This window comes from Chlamydomonas reinhardtii, chromosome 2 (genome assembly GCF_000002595.2).
Source record: "Chlamydomonas reinhardtii strain CC-503 cw92 mt+ chromosome 2, whole genome shotgun sequence".
Taxonomy (NCBI): domain Eukaryota; kingdom Viridiplantae; phylum Chlorophyta; class Chlorophyceae; order Chlamydomonadales; family Chlamydomonadaceae; genus Chlamydomonas; species Chlamydomonas reinhardtii.
In genome coordinates this window covers 6,840,566-6,867,199 of record NC_057005.1, presented here as the reverse complement: position 1 = coordinate 6,867,199, position 26,634 = coordinate 6,840,566, and the positions used below count along the sequence as shown (strand labels likewise).

At 63.0% G+C, this 26,634-nt stretch overlaps 7 protein-coding genes across 7 annotated transcripts in view; 2 read left to right on the top strand and 5 right to left on the bottom strand.

Annotated features, from left to right (window-relative positions):
• The window catches only part of CHLRE_02g119600v5 (uncharacterized protein), a 4,892-nt gene extending 3,394 nt beyond the window's left edge, over nt 1-1,498 (bottom strand). The window contains exons 1-3 of the mRNA XM_043060033.1: nt 1,092-1,498; nt 534-701; nt 161-273 (exon numbers count right to left, since the gene is read on the bottom strand). Of these exons, the coding sequence (XP_042927667.1) occupies nt 161-273; nt 534-701; nt 1,092-1,193 (383 nt within the window). The 5' untranslated portion in view covers nt 1,194-1,498. The remainder of the gene's footprint in view (nt 1-160; nt 274-533; nt 702-1,091) is intronic.
• Nucleotides 1,499-1,630: 132 nt separating this feature from the next.
• On the bottom strand, nt 1,631-3,208 carry CHLRE_02g119550v5 (uncharacterized protein). The gene is made up of 3 exons (XM_001702391.2): nt 3,003-3,208; nt 2,524-2,574; nt 1,631-2,223 (listed from the first exon to the last, which is right to left on the bottom strand). The coding sequence occupies exons 1-3, from the start codon at nt 3,114-3,116 to the stop codon at nt 2,125-2,127; spliced, it is 264 nt and encodes an 87-aa protein (XP_001702443.2). The 5' UTR covers nt 3,117-3,208; the 3' UTR covers nt 1,631-2,124.
• A 178-nt stretch (nt 3,209-3,386) lies between these two features.
• Nucleotides 3,387-5,148, bottom strand: CHLRE_02g119526v5 (uncharacterized protein). Its single transcript, XM_043060032.1, has 2 exons — nt 4,805-5,148; nt 3,387-4,031 (listed from the first exon to the last, which is right to left on the bottom strand). The coding sequence occupies exons 1-2, from the start codon at nt 4,820-4,822 to the stop codon at nt 3,861-3,863; spliced, it is 189 nt and encodes a 62-aa protein (XP_042927666.1). The 5' UTR covers nt 4,823-5,148; the 3' UTR covers nt 3,387-3,860.
• Nucleotides 5,149-5,248: 100 nt separating this feature from the next.
• CHLRE_02g119500v5 (uncharacterized protein) lies at nt 5,249-9,923 on the top strand. The gene is made up of 11 exons (XM_043060031.1): nt 5,249-5,606; nt 5,800-5,841; nt 6,372-6,776; nt 6,878-6,966; nt 7,114-7,154; nt 7,261-7,350; nt 7,460-7,674; nt 7,841-7,908; nt 8,124-8,343; nt 8,466-8,579; nt 8,765-9,923. The coding sequence occupies exons 1-11, from the start codon at nt 5,423-5,425 to the stop codon at nt 9,022-9,024; spliced, it is 1,728 nt and encodes a 575-aa protein (XP_042927665.1). The 5' UTR covers nt 5,249-5,422; the 3' UTR covers nt 9,025-9,923.
• Nucleotides 9,924-11,641: 1,718 nt separating this feature from the next.
• CHLRE_02g119484v5 (uncharacterized protein) lies at nt 11,642-13,877 on the bottom strand. Its single transcript, XM_043060030.1, has 5 exons — nt 13,820-13,877; nt 13,663-13,702; nt 13,120-13,195; nt 12,743-12,864; nt 11,642-12,460 (listed from the first exon to the last, which is right to left on the bottom strand). The coding sequence occupies exons 4-5, from the start codon at nt 12,797-12,799 to the stop codon at nt 12,215-12,217; spliced, it is 303 nt and encodes a 100-aa protein (XP_042927664.1). The 5' UTR covers nt 12,800-12,864; nt 13,120-13,195; nt 13,663-13,702; nt 13,820-13,877; the 3' UTR covers nt 11,642-12,214.
• Nucleotides 13,878-14,990: 1,113 nt separating this feature from the next.
• CHLRE_02g119450v5 (uncharacterized protein) lies at nt 14,991-22,094 on the top strand. Its single transcript, XM_001702361.2, has 14 exons — nt 14,991-15,759; nt 16,239-16,376; nt 16,648-16,741; nt 17,013-17,137; nt 17,387-17,467; nt 17,607-17,731; nt 17,953-18,109; nt 18,280-18,537; nt 18,705-18,772; nt 18,943-19,102; nt 19,400-19,562; nt 19,829-20,022; nt 20,264-20,445; nt 20,641-22,094. Exons 1-14 carry the CDS (start codon nt 15,232-15,234, stop codon nt 20,897-20,899), a joined length of 2,532 nt encoding a protein of 843 aa, XP_001702413.2. The 5' UTR covers nt 14,991-15,231; the 3' UTR covers nt 20,900-22,094.
• Nucleotide 22,095: 1 nt separating this feature from the next.
• CHLRE_02g119400v5 (uncharacterized protein) lies at nt 22,096-26,587 on the bottom strand. The gene is made up of 14 exons (XM_043060029.1): nt 26,327-26,587; nt 25,887-26,067; nt 25,526-25,659; nt 25,114-25,205; nt 24,747-24,890; nt 24,431-24,481; nt 24,184-24,233; nt 23,990-24,029; nt 23,768-23,842; nt 23,435-23,542; nt 23,177-23,260; nt 22,869-22,955; nt 22,666-22,734; nt 22,096-22,474 (listed from the first exon to the last, which is right to left on the bottom strand). Exons 1-14 carry the CDS (start codon nt 26,496-26,498, stop codon nt 22,295-22,297), a joined length of 1,467 nt encoding a protein of 488 aa, XP_042927663.1. The 5' UTR covers nt 26,499-26,587; the 3' UTR covers nt 22,096-22,294.
• Nucleotides 26,588-26,634: the final 47 nt, after the last annotated feature.

Here is a 26,634-nt window from a genome sequence, read left to right as displayed (position 1 = left end):
GGGGCCATACCTTGTCCATCATCATCCCACACACCCCGTTCCTGAATCTCATGCTCACATCCTGGTTTTGCCGTCTCACCCACCCACGCAGCCATGGGCATGGAGGCCCATGCGACGCGCCCACACGCCCACTCGCCCACACGACCACATGCCCACTCACTCGGGCTCGGCGATGGGCCGGAGCTCGGGCTTGAGCCGGCGCGCGAAGAAGGCCTGCAGGGTGTCGTACTGGTCGGGCGGCTTCTCCGCAGTGCTCACGTCGATGGCGTAGTCCTGCAGGGGCGGAGGCACGAGGCCGGGGGCAGGAGTGGGTGGGCTGCGGGTGGACACGGGGCAGAGGTAGGGGGTCGTGCGGCCACTGCGGCCAGTGTCTCGAGTTCAGTTCCGCGGTCGAGTAGGAAAGGGTACTGAGTACTGAGGCTACCGTATTGACTCTTTCTCCTCCCTCTACAAGCCTCGCCAGCGTTTCCTATACACAGCGAGGACCCCCCCACCCCCTGAATCCCCCTGCCGCCCCACGCCGGCCCACACACCTTGATGAGGCCCGGGATGCTCTTCTTGCTGCGCGGGCTGTTGGCGTACGCCGCCAGCCGCCGGTGCTGCCAGCCCAGCACCCACCAGGTGGGCGGCAGCGCCAGCAGCAGCCGCCCCGGCAGCGTCTGGTACAGGAACCACATGCGCAGAGCCTCCAGGGGAGGGTTCTGGGGGCGGGGCGGGGTGGGGCGGGGCAGGGGTGGGGAGGGGGAAGGGGGGGACAGCCGAATGGTAGGGGATTATTGACGTGTGTTGCGGAACTAATGCGTACGATGGTAGGGGATGGGGCAGGATGTGGAGCAGGGTGGGGTTGGGGCAGCGCGTACGGCGGAAAGTGGAGCAGGCCCGCATTGGGGGCAAATACCCGACCGACATGCTACTCGGGTGCTGTCGTAGTCCGGTACTTGCGCCCACAGCAGCATGGCCCCTCTCCGCCCCTCGCCAGACCCAAGCTCCCGCGGCACCGCCCTCCCCCCCTCGCCGCGCCTCCCCGCCGCAGCACCCAGCCGTCTCATCCCCGGCCCCCACCTCCAGGCGCCAGCGGCCAGCCCGCTCACCTGCTCCTGCACCTGCTTGCCGGTGTCTCGCTCTATGAGCAGGTGCGAGCTCTCCCAGCTGCTGAAGCGGTGGAGCACGTCCATGGCCGCGCCGCCCGCCATCGTGCCGTCGCGCGTGCGTGTGTGTCTGTAGGGCGCTAGATAGGAATACAAAGGAGGTGAGCGCCAGAGGCGAGACTGCGGAACAGCGTCTGTGCAGCAGCTGCTGCTGCTGCTACTGCTACTGTGCGGTGGAGAGTGTGACTGCGGACGCAGCGCTGTGTGCTGTAGCGAGGGGCCGACCGGAGGACGCCGGCTGTGTCGAGGTTGCGTCGGAGTCGGTGATGCAAGTGCGCCGGTGCTGCCTTTCCTGAGTGTCCTGCTCCTACAGTCCTACTTGCTTGTGTTGACCAGGCCAACACCATCGCTTTGACGTGGCTGCAGTACAAGCAGCATAAGTCGGACATGCTTGAAGGTTCGCACAAGCTCAGCGGCGCGCCCACGGGTCACCGTGCCAGAGACCCTGCACCTCCCCCAGAGATGCGTCCCGGCGTGTGTGCACTCCCCTTCCGTTACACGCTTGCATCCTCGCGGTGGTGAAGGCAGCCACAACCTGAGCCTCAGTCATCCTATGCCCTAGCTATGACAGCAGCAGGCGTGCAGCCTTCGGCCGCCCTTTCACCTCGCCCACATGCCCCCATGCCTAACTACGCTGACCCCTGCATCTAACTACCACGACAAGATACCCACACACGGCACACCATAATCCACCACACATATAAGCTCAACAAGGCGCGACACGAGCCCAAACGCCCGCGCGGTCACGGCCACTGCTGCTGCTGCTGCTTGCCGGCTTCTGCTTTGCCGCCCTCGCCCCACCCGCTCCTAAGCACACGCCCGCACACCAACACCAGCACCGCCAGTCTTCCGCCGCGGGCCTCCAGCTGTACCGCCGCCACTGCTGCACGCGGCCGCCAGAGCCGCGCTGCGCCTCCACGGCCCCGCAGCGCCGCCCGTTCACTCAGCACATTGGCGAGACGCGCTTAGCAACTGCTCAGTAGTGCACGTGCTTCCACTTGATCAGCTTCTCCAGCACATCCTTGGGCAGGTCGTACTTGCCCACGATCTGCTTCAGCGCCGACAGCTCGGCGGCCTAAGACGGAGGCGGAGCAGGTGGAGGGGGGAGGGGAGCAGAGGGAAGGCGCATGGAGGGGCCGAGGGTGCTGGTAAGGACGGGTGCGTTATGCGGAGGCTCGCGGCCATGGGCGCGCACACTGTGCTGCACTTGACTGTTTGGGCTGGGTGCGAGCAGGAATGTATTCCCCGCTATCAGTGCTGCGCGGGCGCGGTCAGTCGCGTGTGACAAAGCTGGCCCCCAAACCCCACCGATGGAGCCCAGCCGCCCCCCCCACCACCACCAGCGCAGCAAGCCACCTCGCCGCCGCTCCCTCACCTTGGCACCCTCAGCAGCGTGCCTGTCCGCGAGGTCGGACTGCTCCTTGACCTGTTGCATGGACGGAGCGTAGGGAGATGAGCAAGAACCGCAAGCCATACTTCAGGGTCGGCCCTGCTGATAGTTGCCTGCTCTGATGTCCTTCAAAAGATGCGAAGCCTCAGATTGGTTCCGCGAGCTACACGTTGGAGTGGTCCTAGCGCGATGCATCACGCAAGGAACGCCGAGATGCCGAGATGTTTCACGTAGGCCTTTGACCAGCACAATTGGCAAGCTGGCGTCCAAAGCGACACCATACTGCGCTGAGAGTCGTCTGCACCGACATGCTTGTCCTGGCACGAAACTGACCGCCCAATGCTTGAAGACCACAATAACACGGCACGCATGGAGCATTGCGTCACATGCCTTTCCTCGCTGCTGAGACCGGGGCCTCCGCTACTTGGGGACCCGGCATCGCGTGCTTCCGCATGGTTACGTACCTTCTGCAGAAGCTTCGACATCAGGCGCTGGTCCTCCTTGCTGAAGAAAAGGTCCTCGATCGCCTTCTCGCCCTCGCTGAACTTGGTTCCCTCCAGCGCAAAGGCGCGGGTCATCGGGGGCTGAGCCCGGGCTAGCCGAGCGAAGCTCTGGACCGCGCGCTGCATTATGTTGTGGAGGGCAAAAATGTATAGACCTGGAGCGGGGTGTGGTGTGCAGTGGGGGCCAGGGCTGGCAATTAGCAAAGTGGGGGCTTCCGGCATGAGGTCTGGATCCAAGCAGGGGCTCCCATCCCTGACAGGAGGCGTCCGGCGTCAGCTGCGTCCCCAAACAGCGTTCAGGTTAATGCCCCAGTACCTCCCTTGGCTGTCCGCCCAGGACACGACCGCGAGATTGTGGCTTATTGCTAGGGCTGAATCCAAGCGGGTACCTGCATTCTAACGTGTTGTCTAAAACAGCAGCGAACGTGCGCCCAGCAGCGCACTGTGAAGCGGCCTGGGTCCCGGCACAGACGTACTTAAGCTGGCCCGCAGCTTCACACAGCACCAGCAACGCGTGCCTCCCCTGATCACACACCATCATGTGCGAGGCCGACAGCTTGGCCTATGACAACGGCTTCTTGGCCTGTGCCCACAGGTGCCCACGGCGGGCTTGAACCTGGGCTTTGGGCCTCTTCAGGTCCTGTGGTGATGAGCTGGAGCAGGAGTAGAGCCCGGAGGAGCACCTCAAATTCCAAGCCTTACCTACGGGTGCTGGGACTGTCCCCTCTGTAACATCCGCATTCTTACCTACTGCTGTTGCACCGCAAATCCGCAATGCTGGCAATGCTTCATCCTGGGACAGCTCCGACTAACCCCCAACTAACTCGTGTACGGCACCCCCACCCCCCTCAGCCGTACAGGAGGTAGCGTGGCAGTCGGCAGCTGCGCGAATGTGAGCAGGTAGTTGTACGGCGGGCCGGCTCGGAAGCTGCCTGACTGTAGTGACGCACACGGGCGGTTGGCGCTAGTCGGCAGGCGCACGAGTGGGAGCTGGCAGTTTAGCGTGTACGCGTGTGGGAAGCTGTGGCAGAGCACGGTGGAGCACGGCGGAGGCTGGCGGTTGGCGCGGCGCGCGAGTGGGAGTGCATAGTCGTGCGCGCGCCGTTTGGGAAGCTGCGTGTGTGGGCTGAAGGGCCCCGAAGGTCTTCGAAGGGCTCCGAAGGGCTCTGAAGGGCCCTGAAAGGCTTCAAAGGTTGGTAACCGAGGAAGGCCCCCTGGAACTCGATGCCCCGTTCAGGGGAAGGAGCAAGCCAACACGTCCGCCGGGCCGCCGTGCATGCTTGGCGGGCCATTACCAAGTATGTTACAGCTGCGGGGAGACCTCAGACCCGGGCCCGAAAACACGGCCGCTGCAGCCTACCAGCCTCTTTGGACTGGCGAGAGCGCCGACACCTGCTGACCGGCGCACACAAACTGAGCCTACGACGGTCGAATTACCCAGTTGCCCCACTCCCCCGTTGCAAAGGCCGCGGCAACCCGAACCGTGCCAAAGCCAGTTGAGGCGGGTATTAAGGAGTTGATAAACTCCCGGCGTTGTGTGTAAGGCAGACCGGCGGCACCGCCGCACAGCCCAATGGTCGCACACCTCTCTTGAGGCGCAGGCCGCAAGCGCTTACCATTCACCACCAGCCCATGTACCCCGCAGCTCTGTAGCACCTCCAATAGCCGTGAGGGGAAGGCACGGATGCAACGCTCAGCAAACCCCTCAGCAAACCATTCAGCAAACCGCCCCGGTTGCTCAGCAAGAGGTCCCCTTCCCCTACCACGTCGGCAGCAGGCATTGTCCACCGTTGGGCTCGTCCAATTGGATTTAATGGCTGAGCGCGGCTTCGTCTGAGTCTGGCGCGAATGCGACCTGCACGCCGAAGGCTACAAGCGAGCACCGGAAAGTGGCCAAGTTTCGTTCAAGGGAAGAGAGGTTGAATAGTTTACTTGCCTGAGGCGTGCAGTGCACCCTGAGTTGTGGTCGCTTGCAGTGGCAAAGAGCTTACTACCAGAGAAGAGAACTCAAATAGAAGGAAGAGCACTATAGCTACAAGTGCCCAAATTACTTTTGTCAGGAAATGTGTTTGCCTTCACGATTGACAACTAAGCAATGTAACGTTACTGTAATACATTTCAACGATTTTAGGGCTCAGAACCACTCAAAATAGATTGGGGGCTGAACTCCCATTCCAATTGTCATCATGCGCTCACACAAATAACATATTGCATTTCTGGTTTGCACTCCACATGATTAGGGCACAGCCCTCTCAGGAATTTTCAAGGGTCCAGTAACACAGCTGTCCGCAATTTCTCAAACGCGAACCCTGCCTCTGCATCCAGCATACGGTATAGCAGTCTTCACTCTCGCACCCACCCGCAACGCACGGACGAGCGGTATGGTCAGCAAAAAGGAGGTGGCTGCAGCTTTCCTTGTTGCCGCGGAGGCGCTTGGCGTGGAGGGGGAGGAGCTTGGCGACTTGTCTGCCTGTCTGGCTTCGTTGTCAGAGGACGAACTCGCCTTCTTCCCAAAAGGCGACAACAAGGCCATCATCAAGTTCGCGCGCTCTGCTTGTGCAAAAGGTATACGGAGCATTAGCCTGTAGTGTCGCTTTTACACTGCTCTCCTACCAATCCGTTGCGAACGCATTTGTGTGAAACACTCGCGGGCGCCTGCGTGGGTGCGCGGAACCCCCCCCCATATCAGCGCACCTTGTACCCAGCAACCCCGCGGCAATATCTCCACGTGTCCCCCGACCGTTCTTATGTCGTGCAGCGTCGGCGGCCGGCCCGGGCGTGGGGAGCGCGGCAGGACCCGGTGAGTTTGCACAGGGATGGCCCAGCGATTTGCTCATCGGAGACTTGACCGGAGCAAAAGCATTTGCTTTAGCATTCCGCGGCGTCTTAGTAGGGTGAACATTTCCACGAGGCTATCGGGTGGGGATCGGCACCCGGGGATGTTGGGGTACAAGGGCCGTGCTTCCTGGGGTGGGTGGGTAGTGCGTGGGGGGTTGGGCCGTGGCGTGGCGCGCTCGCGGTGGCAGTGGGCCATAATGATGAATGCTCACAGGTGGGCACACGGCCTCAGGCCTCTTCCAGAGCCAGGGATCAGGGCCCTTCCGCCCACATATGTTTGGAGGGTTGGAGGGTGGCCCCCACGCCGGCAGCCACGGAGACGGCGACAGCGGCGTGGGTGTCGTCATGTCCTTGCCGATGTGCGTCGTGCCGACTGGTGGCAGGGGTCAGGAGGGCGGGAGCATGGCCCCCGACCCTCAGCGACGAACTGTAGCGCGACGGCGATCTATCTCCTGCACTCACTCACCTTTCTGCCTCATGCGCCATCCGCAGACACAAGCACTACGTTCATCCGGGACGTCCTGCTCGCGCAACCGGCAAATGTCATGAACCTGTTTAGCGTGTCACAGGCAGGCCTGGACCAGCCGCTGGGTGCTAAGCTGCCGGTGTCCAGCTGGGCTTTGCAGGCGCTGGGGTCCGGCGATCAGACCGACGACCATGAGCTGAGCAAATATGTGGAGCTGCAGCCGCAGCTTACAGTTGCCAAAAACGCACATCGGCTGAGTTTGATCACAGCAGCGGCACTCACAGGCTTGTTCGGCCAGCAGGAGGGTTCAGAGATGATGAACACGATTAGGATCGGTGCGCTTGTGGACACGCCGCTGAACTTCGCCGCAAAAAGCCTGGGCCTGCCCTTTCGGATTGACCGCAACACCGCGGACCAGCCAGGCGCAACAGGTGCGTGAGAGGTTTGTAGAGGAGTGTTACACACTGACTGTACGCACTGTATTTGGATATCGTCCTCGTGTCGTCCACACGCTGGCGTTCTGCATGTGCAGCACGGCTGCTTCGCCCGGACTTCCTCTTCTGGCTGCGGAACATCCTGCTCTTCAAGGGGGAGGAGAAGGCAGCCTCCGCCGAGCACGAGGTGTGCATGTGCTTCTTTCACCGTCTCCCACTAAGAAACTAGTACATGCTTGCAACTCGTGTACACTGGGTCTGGCGTGGTAGCTGCAACATCCCCCGTCTCCGCAATGGCGGCTGTGGTCCTCAATTGCTTTTGAATGGCATGCAGACTGCGATTGCGGAGTTGAAATCCAAGATGGCGACCGCGTGGTACGTACCAGTCAGCAGAAAGGGCCGGTTGTCAGGGTCAAGATTCATGATCATCACGGATGAACTTAACTCCATTGAGACGATCTCCCTGGCAATCTCCTTGTAGGAACCCGGCCCTGCTGCCGGGCGTCAGCCTGCCATGCATGTTTGCGTACGCAGCCGCTGGCAGCCAGGTGCAGTTCTTTGCAGTCACAAGGTGAGCGTGGCAGCTACATCCTTCTCTGTGCACGGCTTAGTTAATGTTGGTTGGTGGTCATCCAGTATGTGAGACACCAGCAGCACCTGTCCCTGCGGCCTGCATGCAGCCGCGACGGTGCAGTGGAGGCGACTCCGGTCAGCGACTGCCTGCACATCGACACACCGCTCGGCCGCATCAAGGTCGTGCACCACACTTTCAAGGTCCTGCAAGCGGTGGCGGCGTACGCACCCAGTGCGCCAGACCTCTCCATCGCACTTGGGCAGGTGTCCAAGGCGTTGACGCTCAACGGCAGCTTCCTTAGCAGTGTGACTGTGTTCCCAGGTGCGTTAGGTTTCCACCATAGAGTGCGGGTCACAGCAGGGGCCTTGCCCGCACAGTGCGAATGGTTGGTGGCGGGGAATCTACCTTTGAGACAGGCACAGCAACCGCATTTCCGCGCGTCTCAAATAGATTGACGCTGGCCGCCCGTACCTGTTTGTACCTGCAGACTTCATCCGGAAGCATGTCAACCTTTCACAGCTGCAGGGTGGCGTCCTGGATCACAGGGCCCTGGTGGTGGGTTTCGGCTTGAATATCATTTGATTGTGGGCTTAGACGGGTTTAACGGGTGTGGGTGGGGGTTACTGGTTAACCAGGCCCGGTGTGGGTGGGGAAAAATACTCAACATCAATCGCAGCAACAGGCACCGATGCTAGCAAAACCAGCGACTTGTGAGATGGTTTGACGTCCAAAGTTAGCCGCCGTACGCAAACCGTGATTGGCCCTTTCAGGCTATGTACCACGCCATTGGTCACGTTCGCTGCCTCAACCTGGTGCGCCTTCGCGGTGATGGCGGCGTGAGCCTGCAGGACGACGGCACAACGGTGCTGCACCTGGAGCCCCTGGGGCTGCCGCTGGGGCTGACTGGCAGACAGGCCGTCGAGCGCGAGGGCAGCCTGCGGGATGCGGTCCGAGGCGTGCTGACGGCGTTGGTGGTGCTGCACGACGCAGGTGAACGATATTTTAGGATGTCTTCGTTGCGCAATGGCGGCATACAACATGAATTTTCAAGTCTGAGGATGCATCCTGTTGGCAAGTGGCGGCTGGCACTGATGCGTCATTATGGTTCACAGGCTACGTCCACCGAGATATCCGCTGGCCCAACGTGATTCGGCTGCCAGGGGTGGCGGCGGCCGCCGCGAGTAGCTCATCGGACGTATATGTGCTCATTGACCTGGAGCATGCAGGCAAGTTTGTTAAGGGGTTGCGTGTGCGACAGTGTACTTAGCAGCGGCCTGCTGCTGACGGTGATGTCAATACTCTTTCAACTTTGTTTATCAGGCAATTGGATTAGTCTACCGTCCCCAATCCACCTGCTATGCTTCGCAAAGTATCCTTACAACTCCGCGCACCCATGTGTATGTGCGCGTAGCGCCCGCGGACTGCCCCCTGGATTGCCGGCAGCCGCCGTACCGGCTGCCCACGTGGCTGGGCTCGCATATCCTCGACCAGGCCACTGGCCGGTTCACGTGCGAGTCAGACCTGTGCCTGGTGGCAGAGGCGCTGATGTCGCACCTGCCGTTCACTTTGAGCGACAGTGGTCAGCGCCTGCGGGAGCAGCTTGCCACCCGGAAGCTCCCCAACGCTCGGGTGGTGCTGGAGCACGAGTGGCTGCTGGCAGCATCGCCGTAAGGACGACGACGAAGGCGACTGACTCATAGCAGCTGCACAGATGAGGTTGTCTGGATGGCTGGTGCCAGCGGGCGCCTTGCCCCTAGCTCAGCTGCTGGGAGCTGCGCGTTGCACCTGCTGCACGCGAACTGCCATGGCTGCAGCAGGGCGCGCAGCCAACGCTGACATGCACAATGCCTGACGCGGGCAGAGGCTGCTGTGAAAGTCTTCTTGAGCAAATATGCTCGCGCGCGTGGCGTACAGCAGCATGTGCGCCTAGGGTGTGGGATCACGTTAGTTTGTGGGCTCTGAGGGATGGACGTGCTGAGATGGTGTCACGTGCACTGGGTGTGTGTGCTCGGTGAGGCAACGGGATGTGGGAGGTAAACGGCTTGGGAGTCTGAGTGCGTGCATTGAATGGGTAGTGTGTTGCGCCGTGGACCTAAACCCTAAAAGCCGTGTGCACTGCTGAAGCCGGTGTGCAGGATTTACCAGGCATGGTCGCCTACCAACAATAGACCGCCTGAATGAATACGTACATAAATCCAAATATCGTGTTTTTGTGGGTGCACATTTTAGTCCAGGCGAGCGCAGCGAGCTGAGGTCGCGTGCAGTTTCGAAATGTAATTGCGGCTGTCGTGACCTGGCGTGTGACCGTGCATAACGTGTGACTGAGTGATTTGGGTGTGGTTTTGGCGTGTGGGAAGAGGGGAACGTGCCCGAGGTTGGTTGGCCCGACACGGTGTATTGCATGGGAGGCCGGAGTACGGGTGATCAGAGAGAGGATATAGGTCGCGTCTGAGAGCGGCTAGAGCCGTCTCTCATTCCGATCCTAGGCGAGACAGTCTTTGACCGTTCTATATGAGGGACCCGTCCTAGTGGATGTTAAACTCTTTGGCAACATGTAAGCCGAAACGTGATCGTCTTGCGCTACCGTCTCGCTCGCTACGCATGCGCTCCAGGCCGCCTACGCCGTGGCCAACACGGCCATTTGCAGAGGCCGAAGTAACAGATCTGCAAACATCGGAATAAGAGACCCGTGCTGCCATCGCCCACCACCACGATCAGTCGCCGTCAAACGTTCATTGTCCTATCATAGAGCGCGACACGGCAGCAGCCGGAGCCGCAGCAGCCTCCGGCCCTACTCCCATGTTCCGGCCGGTCCAGCCAGCCGGCGGAGCGCTACAGCTGACACCCCCGTGAAGCTCTCGGTGGAGGCGTGTGGGGCATTTCCCCACAGACATATCGCATAAAACAGTTGTGATAGAGCAGGGGCAGTTAAGGTAACGGCTGGCAGCGGCGCAGACCGGCAGACGGGGACTGAATGGGCAGCACTACATGCTGCGCGGCGTGCAGCTTAATTCCAGGGCCCTTCAATCTTACATGTATTGCGTCGTGGGGGCGGCGGCTCCGCCGCAGCAAGGGAGGAAGAGGGGTACCTGCAAGCAGAGAACTAGCGTTCGGGCGCGGTTGGGAGGCAGGGTGAGCCCGAACCGCCGCCCCTTCAAATGCCCTTCAAGAGCCCACCTGCTTCAGAAGAGCCGTACAGAGTTCCAGGCCTTCAGAACCCTCCACACCAACTCCAATCCCTTTAGGATACCCAAACCACATCAAACAAGGGGTGTCAGCTTTGTACAGCTGGAAAATGGGCTGAGCCCCCGTACGCTTGGGAGCTAATAGGCGTGTAACGCCCCGTCAGAGCCTCCATACCGCTACGACGCGCAGGCGCATCGGCTAGGGACGCTCGGGTTGGGACCGTGCGGGATTTCCCGCGCCACGCATGCGTGCCTTGTCACGTTCCCAAACACCCCAAGCATTTCTTTCGCCTTCTGCCATACTCAACACCTCCCCGGCGCCCCACGCTCAAAGGGCTAGGCGCAGGGCTGGGGCGACCTCGGGGCTTCTCGGCATTCTGGCGCGTCGGCAGGCAGGGCTCAGCAAGTCGCTCAGCACTTTCAATATACTTCCCCGCTTTGCTTGCCGCCAACATAATTTGCCTTAGAGACTGCATATCAGCGGGCACCGGATGCTTTCCTCGCGACCTCGCGAAAGTCAATTGCCCATGGACGCGCCAAGGCACTTCTCGCTCCGCCCGAATTTTCCCTGCCACCTATTTACATGCAATAGGCATTAACAAATACTAATACGTAGCAGTCGCGGTTTGCGCCAGTATGCTATGTTTTGCCACCAGCCACGGACAGGGGTGTTCCTGGGGGGCTTCGCCCCCCCCCTGTTTCGCTGGGGGGGCTCAGCCCAAAAACGTGTGTTACTTCAGTCCTGAGCCTGCTTCCAGCCAGCCAAGCATCATGACACCTGACAACCAGTGGCAGGGCTCGTATCTTCATTATCCTGAGCCCCTCCCACCCGCTCGTTCCCCCAGCGACTACCGTATCATGCACGCACTCCAGCCTGCCTTGAACCCTGTCCCATCACACACGCACTCCAGCGAGTCCCGCCCGCGCTGGAGCCCAACTGCCAACCGTGTGAAACCGTGTGCACTCAGGGGCAGTTTATGGACATCGGGTCGGCGCCATGCGTCTTTCTGAGTTAGCTGTCGGCCTAGACGACCTACGCTATAAGGGCTGAGCTGGGCTGAGCGGCGGAGCTGAGGCTGGGACAGCAGACAGGGCCAGCAGACAACCGAGGGCACTTACACTGCAGAACAGCTCACGCCGCAAGCGAGCGCGCAGCGCGCACCGCGCGCACCACGACCAGCCACCGCCACACACCAACAGCGCGCGAGCGCAGCGCACGAGGCAGCGAACAACCGCAAACAAAGAAGAACGACGACAGCGGCAGCAACGCCAACAACTAGCGACGACGAGGCCCCAACCGCCACAAGGCGGGGTGAGCTGCGCGGCCGACGCACCGCGACAGCTCGGAACACGCCCCACACGCCCCACACGCCCATCACCCCATCCCGTGGCCTCGGCCAGGGTTCCCGCAACGAGACAAGTGTTCGCCGGTCACGGGAAAAGGGGCTGAGCCCCTCCACTCTCTGAGGCCGAACAACCTCATCGCCTGGACATAGCCGGGGTCGGTTTCCACAGGCACATAGCCAAACCAGGTGCCTAGCAATCGCGATGCCACGGCAGAGCCAACCTCAGCCAGACGCAGCACAGTGGTCAACAGCCACACTGCTTGTCATGCCGCTACGCATGCGCTGCCAGCCCCACCGCGGACCGCTACCTAGACACCGCCAGCCGGCTCCTCAGCCTGCGCGCTTGCGCCGCTTCTTGGGCGGCGCTGCGCTCTCCTCCTCCACGTGGCCTTTCCCGCCCCCTCCGCTACCAAGATGCGCGCACGCGCCGCCGCCGCTGCCGCTGCCGCCGCTGCCGCTGCCCCCGCCGCCCCCGCCGCTGCCGCCGCCAGTCTGCAGCGATGCAGGTCGCTTGTGCCCCAGCAGCATCTCCACCAGCGCGTGCCGGATGTTGGTTGCGGAGTTGACGTCGCGGCCCTGCACCGTCGGGAGGGTCGTCACCCAGCCGTCACCCAGCCATCACCCACTGAGCCCCACTGAGCCCACGACTGAGCCCCACTGAGCCCCACTGAGCCCTCGCCCACGTTGAGCCGTGTCATCCACGTGTCATCCCCACTGAGCCCCACTGAGCCCCACTGAGCCCACGACTGAGCCCCACTGAGCCCACGACTGAGCCCAACTGGGCCCCACTGAGCCCCCCTGAGCCGTCACCCAGTCACCCAGCCATCACCCAGCCAGCCGCCCTCAAAGTGGACTCACCCACACCGTCCCGCAGTGGTTGCACACTTGGACTTGGTGAGCACGTGAGCCCCCCATGGTACGACCGCCTGCAGGCAGCGCTGCCCGTCGCCGAGTAAGCGCCGCCCGCACTTCGCACACACCTGGGGAGGGAGGGGGCAGGAGTACAGTGTGAACCTTGCTGGCTACCCGGCTACCTGCAACGAGAAGGAGGGAAAAAAAGCCCGGAACCCTGGCAAAAGCACAAACAACCTGGGCAGCCTGGAGCGCCACAACTTCCCCAAGCCCAGAGGCCAACGAGCCTCGAAAGCCGGCGCGGCAGCGGAAGCCTACGACCCCGCGAGGCCTTCCCGTCTGCCCCGTACGCCGCAGGGCACACGAACCCCAAACACACGCACGTCCTTCCACAACGTCCCGACAGCGATCGCAGCTCCAGGCACGCCGCCGGCTCCACCGCGGCCAGGACCAGAACACCTGGGCGGGGGCGAGCCGGGAGGCTCGCGGGCGGGTGCACAAGGGCTTGGACTAAGAAGCCGCTCGAAGCGGTAGTGAGCTGCCTGACAGAGAGGCAGAATGCCGAACGCTAGAGGGCAGCGAACACTAGTCCGCTTCGGCCGTCTTGTGCGGCCTCCATGCTAACTCCGGTTAGCCACGCCTCGCTCCGCTATGCTCCGCTCAGCCTGACTAACCGAGGCATTTACACGCACCTCACACACGCAGCTTCCCAGACGGCGCGCGCACGGCTATGCACTCCCACTCGCGCAGCATGCCAACCGCCAGCCTCCACTGTGCTCCACCGTGCTCTGCCGCAGCTTCCCACACGCGTGCGCGCTCGACTGTCAGCTCCCACTCGCGCGCCTGCCGACTAGCGCCAACCGCCCGTGTGCGTCACTACAGTCAGGCAGCTTTCGAGCCGGGCAAACGTACAACTACCTGCTCACATTCGCGCAGCTGCCGACTGCCACGCTACCTCCTGTACGGCTGAGGGGGGTGGGGGTGCCGTACACGAGTTAGTTGGGGGTTAGTCGGCGCTGTCCCAGGATGAAGGAATATCTAATTTTTGCTGGCCTGCATACTAGGCATACGCTTAATACCCACCTAGAAGACATAAGGTAGGGAGCCCGGGCGCCGAGGAGGAGACCAGCGCCAGGGAAGGGACGTTCGCATGCAAAAAGGCAACAGTATGCTGGTGCTGCCGTATGAATGCGGATGTTACAGAGGGGACAGTCCCAGCACCCGAAGACGCCGAGCCATCACATGCTATCAGGGCCCAACTTGACTCCACCAACCCCGACTTTGCTGCAAACCCTCCCGCAGTCAAAGTCCGTGTGACTCCGCGCACAGTGAGTCCTAGCCAAGCCTCAACCCGCCAGAGCCCCACCGCTGTGCCTCAACGCCACAAGCCTAGGCACCGGAGTGCCGGGAATCGTCCAGGCCGCAGCACACACGCACAGCGCACGCACTAACCAGGGCGCAAGCGTCCAGGCACTAGAACGGCCGCCCACACGTGCGTCCTGCCCACACACCATGTGCCGTATGCGACAAGTAGGGCCAGGAGAGGTCTCGAACGGCCCTGACCTCCCCTGGTTAGGGCCGTTCGAACGGCCCGAACCTCCCCTGGTTAGGGCCGTTCGAGACACAATATGTGGGGAGTCTTGTAATTATGCACTGCAAGGCACCCAACAGCACCTCCGGCATGGTCACCCTCGCTACACTGCGATGGCGGCAGAGGGCGGCACTGAATGAGGGGGGCACCAACATGGCAAGGTATGTGTGGCAGGAGCATGAGGGATAATTGCCCCTTAGGCGAGCCGACCGATCGGTGGTTTTGGAGGGCAGCGTGACTATGACTTGGCATGGTGCCAAAGGCGAGCGTGTGGCGTCAAAAAGGCAAGCTGCACGGAGCTTCACCTCGCGGCACGCAAGGTTTTCGGGCCGCCCGCCCTGCCCCACACTTTGCCGAAGAAACTTATCTCGGTGTACAGTTTCGAAGGCCGTTTTGAGGGTCCCCGCTTCCCTGAGTCTCAAAAAGTGGGCGGTGGGCGCGCTAGGTTGCTGAGTGCAGTTTTAATCGCCGTTGCTAAGCTGGAGAGTGGAATTATGGTGCGGCTTGTAGCTGCTGAAGGCGAAACCGATAAATCTCTTGGACTCGCAATTGTCGAGGGCGGGAAGTCGCCCGCTTTGATGCGTGCGATGTGACCGACACGAGACTACTTGGCGCCCGCTCGCCTTCTGAAGCCATTATTCTGACCATTTATACAACTTAATATTGATTCTCATCAATAGTTCTTGCCTAGCGTGCTACTCAGGCTAAGCAACTTTTCAAGCTTCAACGCAACGGACAACTCAGCGCTGCAAAGCGGCCGCTACCCAGGACTTGTGACTCAAAATCTTATAAGTAGCGAGTTTGACCTGCTTAGGTAGAGCGCCGGGCTAGAGCCGATTAGCGCCCTGCATTCAAAGCCGCGCGACAGACTTCACGTGCGGACTGCGTGCGAGCGGCCGTGAGGATGGGCCGCTTGCGCGTTGGAGCGCGCACCAGCCGTGATGGCCGCAGCCGGACGCCAGGGTCCGGCAGTGGACTCCTCCGCGAACGGTCCGAATCGCCTTCTCGCTGCGTGCAAACAACCAAGGCCGTCCTTTTGCGTCTCCGCACCTACCGCTTCCACATAATACTAGCACTTGTGGCTGTTCTCGGAGTAGCTTGGCTGTTCTGGCCCAGCCACAGCGCCTCGCCGCGGCAACAGCCGGTCGGTGTGCGGGGCGCGGGCAGCACTCAGTGGAGCGCCGGCGCGCGCCGAGGCGCCGAGGCAGCAGGCATGCCCGTCCGCCGAGGCGGCATCGGCGCGGCGGGCGCTGAGGCTTCCGCCGCCGCCGGCAGCGCGGGCGCGTACGCCGCCAAGGTCACACACGACCTGCGCAGCCTGGCGGAGCAAGGCCTCCAGGCCATCATCAGCTCCCGCGCTGGCCCCACTCGCGACCAGCTGGTCGACATCATGGCTAAGGTGCCGCCCAAGCACCACACCATGCGCTTCCAGGTGCGTAGCAACGGGGGGAAGTATTGAGGGAGACGAATGAGAGGCTTGGAAAGAGTGGAGATTGCGTGGGCAGCGCCCCATTGCCACAGCCTTTGCCCTGCACCGTGGGCGGCGGAAAGCAAGCGAGACAGGAGCCGGCCCCCCGGCCAGAGGTCAGGCACCCAGAGCGTGTGCGGCCGGCAACCGGCTTGCTGCATGTCCTTGCACTGATTGCACACGCCTAACCGCATCTGCCCACAGGGCCCCGCCCCTTCCTCCGCCCCTTCCTCCACCCCCGCCGATCGCTGCACGCACCCACACACGTACACACACACACACACACACACACACACACACACACACACACACACACACACGCGCGCGCGCGCACACACACATACGCGCGCACACACATACGTACACATCCTCCTTGTGCTTTCCTAACACACACACACACACATACACACTCACTCACATCTCCACGCACATGCGCTGCACAGGTGTGCAACGGCTTTGCCAACCAGCGGCTGTCGGTGGTGTACGGCGTGCTGCTGGCGCACCGCCTGGGCCGCAGCCCTGTGCTGCCGGTGCTCATGCGCGACGGCATCCAGCGCGACGACAAGACCGTCACCGCGCAGGTGGGCCCGGCCAGGGGTTCGGGGCCTCGGGGGTGGGCCACGGGTGCGAGCGGCGGCGCGGGTGGCCAGGGTGGCCAGGGTGCGTGGCAGGGGTGGGCGCAGGGCCGTGGTGGGGTCAGCCGTGTGCCTGTGATGCTGGTGCCATACAGACTAGCTACATGGCCGGCTCCTGCCCACATTGATTGCTCCGCCAGCGCGCAGCAACCCGCACCCGCCGCCATGCTTGACGCTCGACACGCCCTCCCTGTCAACGCAAACTCACCGTACACAGGGCAGCAACAAAGTGGCGTTTGAGGAGGTGTACGACCTCAAATACTTCCTGCATGAGATGGCCAAGGCCGGCATCCGAGTGCTGGAGCCGCACGGTGAGGGAGGGAGGCGGCTGCCGGGGGTGGCGGCGGCAGTGGCTGGGAGGAGCGGGGTCGGGGTTGGGATCTTGGTCAGGACAGGAGGCGGCCGGAACGCCCCCGGACGGGTGCGTTGTGTGCATTCACAGGCAGTGGATGGCCACACGCCGCAACAACGCTGTAGGTCCCCGACCCACATGCTTGGACCCGATCCACATGCCTACATTGCCTCTCCTGGTGTTGCCCCCTCCCAACCTCTGCCCCCCCGCCCACCCGCCGCGCCCTGCAGAGGCGCCTCTTCCCAGCGCCTACACGGAGGTGTTGCTGGGCTCCCTGGGCGCCAACGTGAGCGGTGCGCTCAACACCAGCTACAGCCACGTGCAGCACCTGGCCGTGGACTGCCCGCTCTTCAAGGTGCGTGAGCGTGGGTGTCGGTCTGCTTGTCTGTGAGGGCGGGGATTGGCTTGGGGCGGACTGGTTGGAAGGTGTGGACAGTGGCCCGTTGGTTGGGTTCAGGATTGGGCGCGATGGGTTTGGCTGACCTCGGGGGGGGGGGGCGAGATGTGTATCGCGTCTGCGGCCAGGAGTCTGGGTACACGATGCCTCCTGCACCGAGCATGGCGCGGCACTTCATCGTGGATCCACTCCCTGCGCTCCCCCCAGATGTCGCCCCCCGAGCTGGACGGCCGGCAGGACGAGCCCATCATCTGGAGCGTGCTGGACGCCATGCGGCCCGCAGACAAGGTGCGCATGCGTGTGTGAGCGGAGGGGGGCGGTGGTCAGCCAGCTGGCAGGGGCGGCGGTTGCTTGGCCGGTCATTGCCACTCCCTGAAGCGTCCATTTACCCCTGCACCGCACTGCTGCCGCACCCCGGCCCTCGCAGCCCTGGGAGTACGTGGAGGAGATGCAGCACGCCATCCTGCAGCTGGGCGGACTGAACGGCAAGCCCGCCGCCAAGTACAACTTCCTGCACCTGCGCATGGAGAACGACTGGGTGGAGCACTGCAAGTGCGTGGCGGCGGCGGCGTGGGCGCGGGCGAGGGCGGGAGGGGAAGGGGCCGCAGGCCGGACAAACCAGAATCCCCCCATGTTGTGGAGCCGATGTGATGAGAGGAAGCGCGGAGCGTTGGGTTGAAAGCGACAAGCGACCAGTGGCGGAGTGTGTTGTATCCCACTATCGCACCCTGGCAAACCCCACTTCCGCTCCCGCTCCGTTCCGCTGCTCCCAGGCGCTGGACGTCCATCCCGGACGGCGTGGTCCGCGACAACTGCTACAACGGCACTGAGGACATTGACGTGCAGCTGCGGCTTTTCGCCTTCAGCACCGACGTGCCGCTGTACGTGGCCACCTTCTGGGACGACGTGGACCCCGAGCGCGCCAAGAAGGTGGGCCAGGGCAGGGTGTGGGTTTGGGTGCGCTTGCGAATTGGGGTGGGATTGATTGTGCGTGCAGGTGGGTGTGGAAGGGGCCTGGGTTTGCAGACCTCCGTGCCTCTCCTCCGTGGCCTCGCCGCTCTCCTAATTGTCCCTGCCGCCGCTCCCACCCTCGCCCTCAGGTGATGGGCCGGCTGGTGGAGGCGGGCTACCGCGTGGTCACCTCCAACGACGTCTTCCCGCCCGCCATGAAGACCGAGGGCCGCGAGCTGCGCGCCCTGGTGGAGTACAACGTGGGCTTCGGCGCCAACCGCTTCATCGGTAACAGCGTGTCCACCTTCGCGGCGCTGGCGCTGTTGGAGCGGCGGCACCGCGGGCAGTGGGCGGCCTACTACAACGGCGGCAACCTGCCCATCGCGCCCTACCTGCCCGTGCACAAGGTGAGGGCGTGCAGGGCGTGGTGCGCGGGGGTGGGGTGGCGTTGGAATGGGATGCGAGAGGGGATGGCACGGAGGGACGGAGGCTGGAAGCGAAAGTCGCCTTGTGCAGGGGCATCGCCCTGTCCAGAGGCAGCAACTGACCCCCGCGCTGCCCCTGCATTCCCCAGATGGCCTGGGTGTTCACCTACAACAGCTGGAGCGCCAAGTACGACTACATGCTCAAGGCCGCAGTGCGGTGAGTGCGGTGCCAGGGGGAGCCGGATGTGGACACACTCACGGTGCTCCTGTCCTTTTTTGGCCTTGCCGTTGCACGGTACGCTCTCTGACCGTCCATTGGTGCCGCGCTCTGTGGTTTGGGTCTGACCCTCGTATCCCCACCCCTGCCGCCCCCTCCCCGACCCACAGCTCCGCCGCGCACATCAACACGCTCAAGCCCTACTGCATCTTTGACGGCAACACCAGCTCGCCCATCGGCCGCTGGCTGGTGGACAACAACGTGACCATGATCCGCCACGTGCCCACCTGGCGCCAGGAGCTGATCAAGAAGGCGCAGGCGCGCATGAAGGTGGGGAGACAACAAGAGGCGCTGAGGGAGGGGCCGGGGGGGGGTCCCGGGACGGAATGGCTTAGTACGTCGGAGGAGGGAAGCACGTGTCGGGTCGGGGTGGTAGGACTGGGCGTCTGTGCTGTGCGCAGCACAGCATCTGCAACACGAACCCCAACACACACCCCATTCCCACCCAAACCCATCCCCCAATGTTCCAACCTTGCAACCCCATTCCCACCCCCCCGAGGTTGTTCCTCCGCAGTCTACGTCTTTTCGAGTTACTTAACATGCATGCAACCCCCCTCCCTCCCACAGGACAACCTGCAGCACAGCCACCTGTACAAGAACCCGGACATGCTGGTGTCCACCTTCCAGCGCGTGGACCTGCCGGTGGTGCCCATCCTGGACCAGTACACCTACGTGCTGTACACGGACGCCGACGTGTACTTCAGGCGGCCCATCAACCTGGACGACTTCGGTGAGTGCTGGCACTGGCACTGCAGTACAGTATGGCGGGGAGGTGGTGTGGAAGGGAGGGGGACGAGGGACGGAAGCGGTGGGTGCGAGTTGGGGGGACTGTGGACGGACTGGTGGCACCACGGCGCGGGTTGGCGGGGTTTGGCTACGTCACCCCTTGTTCTTGCCCGGCACGTCCAGGCGACCTGCGGCTCCCTCGACTCCCTCACCTCCCTCAACCTCTCTCCACGCCTTGTGTGCTCCCTCCCCACCACGCAACACCCGCAGGCTTGCCGCTGCCGCGCTCCGTGTCCATGAGCTACGAGTTCTACAAGATGTTCCCCTACAACGCCGGCATCATCATGGCCAACCTGCCCACCATGCGCCGCAACTACAAGGCCTTCCTGTCCATGATGCTGGACAACGACGACGGCCTCTACTACCCCAACTACGGCCCCGCCGACCAGGGCATCATCAACAAGGTGCGGGCTGACAGGGTTGCAGCCACCTGGGCATTGTAAATGGGGCCATGGAAGGGCAATTGGAAGGGTGCAGAGGAGCGTGAGAGAGCTGGGGGTGGGGACACAGGGTGACGATCGGGCGGGCGACTCGACTCCTTGCCCATCCATCCAATACCCACATCGTTCGCCCCAAGCGCTCGTCCCCTCACCTTTTCCTTTGCCTCCCCCCCCCGCACACACACGCACACGCCCTCCCCCTCAGTTCTACGAGCACGACCTGCGTAGCCAGATGCTGAACCAGGCCTTCAACACCAAGCCCTACAACGACTTTGACGGCGCCTCCTTCCTCATCCACTACCACGGCCCCAAGCCGCACGAGTACCTGTCCTTCCTGGAGACCGGCAAGTGCGACTTCTACTCCGTGTGCGAGCAGGGCTTCCTCAGGTGAGCGCGAGCAATTTAGCGGGCGGGCGGGACAGCGAGCGAGCGAGGCCTCCCCCTTCGATCCCTGGGCACACCAGCGCGTGTACAGTGGCTAGCTGAACTCAACACGACCGGCAGGCCCCCCTCCTCACAACGGACAACGGCACTACTATTCGCCTCACTGCTGCCCCGCCTTGTCCCCTCCCCGCTTCCCAGGTCGCTGTGCCAGTACGCCCGCGAGTGGGCGGTGTACATTCCCGAGGAGTCCGTCGCCACGCGCCTGGCCGACTCGTGCGCCTGGCTGACCAACCCCACCATCATGGCGGTCTTCCAGAAGAAGACCGGCCTGGTGGCTCAGAACCAGGCCGTGCCGGATGACAAGAAGCAGGAGTTCACGCAGCAGAAGCGGCGGCAGCTGCTGGCGCTGGCGGCGGAGGAGGCGCGGCAGCGCGCGGCTGTCACGGCGACGGCTTGAGCGGGTGGTGGTGTGGGCTGAGGGTGTGCGTTTGAGTGAATGGTTGGGTGACTGGATGGGTGGGTGGACAAACGGTAGTAGCAGGGGTTGGCGTGGAGGCATAGGTTAGGGCAGGGTGTAAAGCGTAGATGCGGATCGTGGGACAAGCAAATAAGCAGGTTGAGGTGCATCAGAGGCTGCATGAGTCCGCTGGTGGTGTGGATGCGTGTCTTTGCGATCACGTAGTAACTCTAGGGTTTCAGCTTACAGCTAAGCAGGGATGCAGGCCAATGGATCGGTGCGCGATGGCATCCACCCCCTTGACGGTACGGAAAGGGTGGTTGGGCGTGTTCAGAGCAGCGTTTGTCGAATACCGTGTGTTGCGCGAGTTGGCATGTCCGAGCATTGATGTGCCCTTGGTGTGCCGTGTACGGGTGGGTGGCTGGATTAGTGCGCGCGGCGTACCGCGAGAATTGAGGGCAGGGGGATTCGAGAGTCGAGCACGTGCTGGGCGGAGACGCGAGCGATTGTATCTTGACAGCGCTGTGGGCTGACGCGCGGGGTCACGGTCGCAGAAACGTTCTCTGCTGCAGATTCTTAGACAGTCGGAGGGGCGGCCAAGTGCTGAGCCTGCTGCATGTGCCGTGACTGCAGTCTGTGGGTTGGCTGTGTTTACCCTCTCTAACTAGGTGGGGCCGCCTGTGAGCGGGTGTTGATGGGGGTGAGCCCGAGGGGTGGCCGTGACGTCACGTGTGTGTGAGTGGGCGTTAGTGCGTGTTACTTGCAATTGTTGTGAAACGCATGACAACAGCAACAGGCAACGCCCTGGCAGTCTTTGCCGCGTATCTGTGGGTCGTGGCGCACTGGCGTGGGGCTATGAATAAGAAAAGAGGCACGGGATGGAGATGCACTGGAGTTGCCAAGGGGACCTGGTGCGGGTGGGACATATGGGCGTAGCGGCGCCTGCAGCTGCGTCGCTGGGCGGGGCAGGCGCTCATAATCCTTCACGGGAGGAGCGCGCCCCTTGGCCATGCTTGTCGTGACAGCACCTTGCATGCGTTGGTTGCCAACGTGTACATACATCTCTTGTGCGAGATGTGCAGGCTAGGACTGATAATGTGAGCGTGGATATGTGAGCGGGTCCGCAACGGACCAGCGCCTAACTGGTGGCGTATGACACACCGTTTCGGTCGAAGTCCGACCTGTTAACGATTCTAGTATCACTCGTGACCACAGCCACATGCCACCCTCAGCAGCCCGCTTGCCCTGGGGTATCCACAGTCTTGGCAAACCCCTTGCTCACAAACACCTCACAGTCACCGCTGGGTGTGGCGGGCCCACACCGTCTACCATCCTGCGTCCGCCTGCTGTCCAGCCGCCCTAACCGCCTGCCTGCCCGCGCCACCCTGCTCTGCTTCACGCCCCGCCCAAGGCCGCATCCACGTCATTCCACGTCGCCAAAGCGGCTGCCTTCCCCGCGGCCCCATGCTCCTCCTCTTCCTCTTCCTCCCCATCCTCCTTGCCACCTGGCCCCGGCGCCCAATCCCACCGGCCTCCGTCTGCGTCCCACGTCCACTTCCCGCCGCGCCGCAGCACCTGCAGCCAGCAAAACACCACAGCAGTCAGTAGCAAGCAATCGCAGTCGCGGGCCAACAATAAGGACAGCAGCACAGGACATTGGGCAGGCCCTTGGCGCACCAGCCAGTGCCTCCAAGCCATGGCGTGGGCCCCGCCCCCCTGCACCCCCGCACCCCGACTGCGGCCCTGCCCGGCAGGCCGGCACCCACCTGTGCGTCCAGCTCGCCCAGCCGCAGCACGCCCTTCCGTTTGAGCTCCTCCTGCGCATACGCCCGCGCCTGCAGCCGCAAGTGAGGTTCCGCAAAAGCCGCGGCACATGGATGTGGCGGAGCTGGCAACCGAGATGTAACACGCTGGGTCCCCCATTTCTTCTCTGCCGCGGAAGCAGGCCTTGCCGCTCCCCAGTCCCCACCTTCGGGTACAGCTGCGCCAGCTGCCAGGTCATGTCAATGGACTTGGCGTGGTGGCCCACATGCACTGCACCCATGAACATGATGGACTGGGGGGCGACGCGGTGGAGCCGGGGGTTGGCGGTGAATCGGGGATGGTGATGATCGGAATGGTTGTGCACAAGCACTCGGGGAAACACATGTGGCGCATGTGGGGACACTGCTATGGACAGAAACACGTGGCGTGCCCAGCGACCCTTAAGCCAGGCACACGCCCCACAGCCCTCCAGGAGGTCTCACCCACAGCCCACAGCCCTCCAGGAGGTCTCACCCACAGCCATGCCTCGCTCAGGGGCTCCTTGAGCGCCCGCTCCAGGGCGCCGATGGACCCGGCGCGGCTGTCAAACACGTGGCCCTGCATGTGCCGGTGCAGTGGGTGCGGGGGGGCGGTTGCGGCAGACGAAGGCCCATGGCACGCCGTAACCATCAACCTGCCCCAACCACGTCCACAACCACGACCACCACCACAGCCACAACCACAGCCACAGTCACAGCCACAACCACCGCAACACACGCATACAGTACTGACCGCCTGGTTCATGTGCTCGTGCTGGCTCAGCCCCAGCCCCGGGTCCGTCAGCGCCACGCCGTTCATCCAGAAGCACAGGCTGGTCATGCGGTCGCCGTGCGCGTCGGCCTGAGGTGAGGGCAGCGGGTGTTCGCACCTTGGGGGGGCGGCTTTAGCACTAGGGGAGTGGGCGGGAAGCATGAGCGGAAGCAGATTCGGCGGGAGGAGAGGGAGTGCTTGGGGTTGGAGATTGGTGGGGCCTAGGGAGAGCAGAGCAGCACGGGCGATGCATCTCGACTTGTGCCCATCGCGATACACCCGACTGACACGCCACAGGTCACGGCTGTTCCTCACCTTAAGGCTGCCGGGCTTGGCGGTAAGCTTGTCTGTGTCGTCGTAGTAGCACTCGAGGGCCGCCTCATACGACACCTGGGGATGGGCAGGTGACGGCAAAGTGGAGCAGCATTTGGGGCATTGGTGTGCATGGCGTTTGATGCCTGCAGCACCTGCCGAGTGCATCGGCCGCACTTATGCACGCCGCGGGGCGCACGGGCGCCCTCCCACTGCCAGCCGCACCTTCCGCATGGCGCCCACCGACACGAGCACGCCGGAGCCCCTGCACACACAGGCACAGCAGCCCTCGGTTTCATGGGTCGGGCCTGGCATGTGTACAAGCATTCTCAATACATGTGTGTGTGTGTCTGTGTGTGTTTTTGGCCCAAGGCTGCTGCTCTGCCCCGATCACAGCAATTCGCAATGAGGCAGCGTACCCGTGGAAGTGCGGGTAGTCACACTTGGAGGGGTAGCCCTCCGGGAAGCCCTGGAAACGCGGTGGAAGTGGCAATAGACACGTAACATGTGTGAGATGTGCCATTGCCAGTCGAAACATGCTCAGCTTCGATCAGCCGCTTTCAACCAGACTACCCCACCCTTGCATGCCTTGCAACCCAGATCTGCCACCACCGCCCCATGGCCGTGTCCGCGTTTGCACGCACAAGCGGAATCACCCCTGCTCACCCAGTACTTGGTCTCGGGCGACCATTTCCGCGGTATGGGCTTGGTCAGTGCCTGAGCCCAGGGGCACCCAGGCAGCGGGCAACAGGCAGCAGGCGGTGTGAGTCCATGGGTGGCTATCCGGGAAGGCGCTACCGGTCCCATGTTCACCGCTTCTTCCAGCGACAACAAAAGAAAATAAACCCGCAGCACGCACACGCACACTCACTCTCACACACACACACACACACACACACACACACACACACAGACACACACACACGCACACACACACGCACACACACACACACACACACACACACACACACACACAACCCACCTGGCGGCCGCCGGTCACGTTGAGTGTGAACTCGCAGGCCAGCTCGGGCGTGCATGGGCAGCCGGGCGGCGGTATGGGCGGCTGATGGAATTGCAGCGACGGCGCCCCGGCGGGCCGCTTGGGCGGGTCCTTGTCGGGCCGCATCTGGAGATGTGTGGGGACAGCAGTCCTGGTGTTGTGTGGGCAAGGATGCAGGCGGCCGCGCCGTTGCATGCATACGGTGCACACACACACTAGGCTGGAGGCTGGGGGGTCTGTCCACGTTGCCGCGGAGGCCCGGCCCCGCCTGCAAACCACCACACATCACACATGCAAGCACACGTGTGCCCACCCAACCCCCCGCCCCAGCTCCCGCCCCCCGCCTCACCTTGGCCTTCTCCACGTATGCCGGTTCCACGTGACAGGGCAGGCAGCGCGGCGCCTCACTCAGGTAGCGCTTGCGCTTGTGCCACAGCACGTCTACAGGATCAGGGGGGCAGAGGGGGTGCGGCGGGGTGGTCGGGCATGTCGGTGACAAGCGGCACGTGCAGGTGGTCGCGGCGGAGGCAAGACACACGCCCACAGATCCAGCCCAGAGGGCGGACCACCCATAACCCAACCCCCGCCCCCATGATGATGGGAACTATTCGTTGGGCTCGGGCATACACCTTCCCCCGCCCTCCAGTATAGTACCCGCTGTCCCCCTGGACGTCGGCACTTCAAGCCTGCAGTTTTCCGCTCCACTCTCCATGGACGGCTACCCACCCCCGCCCCCATGATGATGGGAATCCCGCCCGCACCTGTGACCACGTACGGCAGGTCTGGGTCGTAGTCCCGCAGCAGCTCCCGCACACTGTCCAGGAAGAAGTAGGTGTCGTCGTCGCCGTACAACAGCCACTTGTAGCCGCCGCCGCCCAGAGCCTTGTGAGACAGCCTGAGAGGGCGGGGGGAACAAGGAGCAGGCCGTGGGCTTTGTGCATCATGCCCCATGGGGAAGCGGGCCCAGGGGCCGAGTCCCGGCAGTGAGGGCAGCTGGGCGTGCGTGCACGCGCGTCCCTGTGCCGGATGCAGGCCACCCGGTGCACCCCTCACACGCGCACTTGCACACGCGTCGCCCCTTGATCCTTCCCTCACCAGCACCCATATCTCGCACATCCTCACCACGGCGCCATAGCCACGCGGGAGTCGCCCGGCTTGCGCGGGTCGGGCCGGTCGGGCCACGACAGGTAGGTCTCGTTGAGGCGGGGCTCGCGGGCCACGTGGCCGTTGAGGCGCGCGGCCAGGGCCGGCGTGTCCACCACATACACCACCCGCAGGGCGGAGGAGGGCCGGCCGGCGCGGGCTGTGCGCGGGGCGGAAACGCACAAGGTGAGGGGATGTGTGCGTGTGCGTGTGTGCGTGTGTTCATGGGTGCGGGGTGGAAGGGGAAGTCTTTTCCAGGGGTGTTGTTCATGGGGGCTTGTGGAGTGCCGTGACCCCGAAGACTGCGAAGCTCGCACACCTCTCCCCTGGCTGCAGGTGGAGGGCGTTGGATTGAGGGGTGCTGACGGAGCCCCACACACGCACACAACGACGGCACCCAGCCGAGCAGCATTCCGCACCTGTCGCGTGCGCCAGGTCCAGCCGCTTTTCGCATGTTGCCCTCACAAGCACTAGGTCTTCATCTCTCAGAGCTGGTCTACGCGATCCCGCTGCGTCGCGCAGAATGCTGCACAAGAGCAACACCGTTAGCGCGAGCGAGAGCCCCGCGCGCGCTGCTAGCTCCTGAATCATCGAACCATGGCCAATAAGGCCGGCGACATTAAAGCTATCGCAGCTTGCGGCGATTGACAGCCCGTGGATTCGCAGGCTGCTGACGATCGACGCGACTTGTTGGCAATATATTACTTATTAATTGGACAGTGATAGA

Coding starts and splice junctions, on each gene's coding strand:
- CHLRE_02g119550v5 (XM_001702391.2), bottom strand. CDS start 3,116: ATGACCCGCGCCTTTGCGCTGGAGGGAACCAAGTTCAGCGAGGGCGAG. Junction 2,575..3,002: donor TGTCGAAGCTTCTGCAGAAG/GTACGTAACCAT, acceptor TCCATGCAACAG/GTCAAGGAGCAGTCCGACCT. Junction 2,224..2,523: donor ACGCTGCTGAGGGTGCCAAG/GTGAGGGAGCGG, acceptor CCTCCGTCTTAG/GCCGCCGAGCTGTCGGCGCT.
- CHLRE_02g119500v5 (XM_043060031.1), top strand. CDS start 5,423: ATGGTCAGCAAAAAGGAGGTGGCTGCAGCTTTCCTTGTTGCCGCGGAG. Junction 6,967..7,113: donor CAGCCTCCGCCGAGCACGAG/GTGTGCATGTGC, acceptor AATGGCATGCAG/ACTGCGATTGCGGAGTTGAA. Junction 8,344..8,465: donor GGTGGTGCTGCACGACGCAG/GTGAACGATATT, acceptor TATGGTTCACAG/GCTACGTCCACCGAGATATC.
- CHLRE_02g119484v5 (XM_043060030.1), bottom strand. CDS start 12,799: ATGGGGGGCTCACGTGCTCACCAAGTCCAAGTGTGCAACCACTGCGGG. Junction 12,461..12,742: donor ACCACTGCGGGACGGTGTGG/GTGAGTCCACTT, acceptor CCGACGGTGCAG/GGCCGCGACGTCAACTCCGC.
- CHLRE_02g119450v5 (XM_001702361.2), top strand. CDS start 15,232: ATGGGCCGCTTGCGCGTTGGAGCGCGCACCAGCCGTGATGGCCGCAGC. Junction 17,468..17,606: donor CCATGCGGCCCGCAGACAAG/GTGCGCATGCGT, acceptor CGGCCCTCGCAG/CCCTGGGAGTACGTGGAGGA. Junction 18,110..18,279: donor ACCCCGAGCGCGCCAAGAAG/GTGGGCCAGGGC, acceptor CCTCGCCCTCAG/GTGATGGGCCGGCTGGTGGA.
- CHLRE_02g119400v5 (XM_043060029.1), bottom strand. CDS start 26,498: ATGATTCAGGAGCTAGCAGCGCGCGCGGGGCTCTCGCTCGCGCTAACG. Junction 23,843..23,989: donor CGGTGGGCGCCATGCGGAAG/GTGCGGCTGGCA, acceptor GCCCATCCCCAG/GTGTCGTATGAGGCGGCCCT. Junction 22,956..23,176: donor TGAGCGAGGCATGGCTGTGG/GTGAGACCTCCT, acceptor GTCGCCCCCCAG/TCCATCATGTTCATGGGTGC.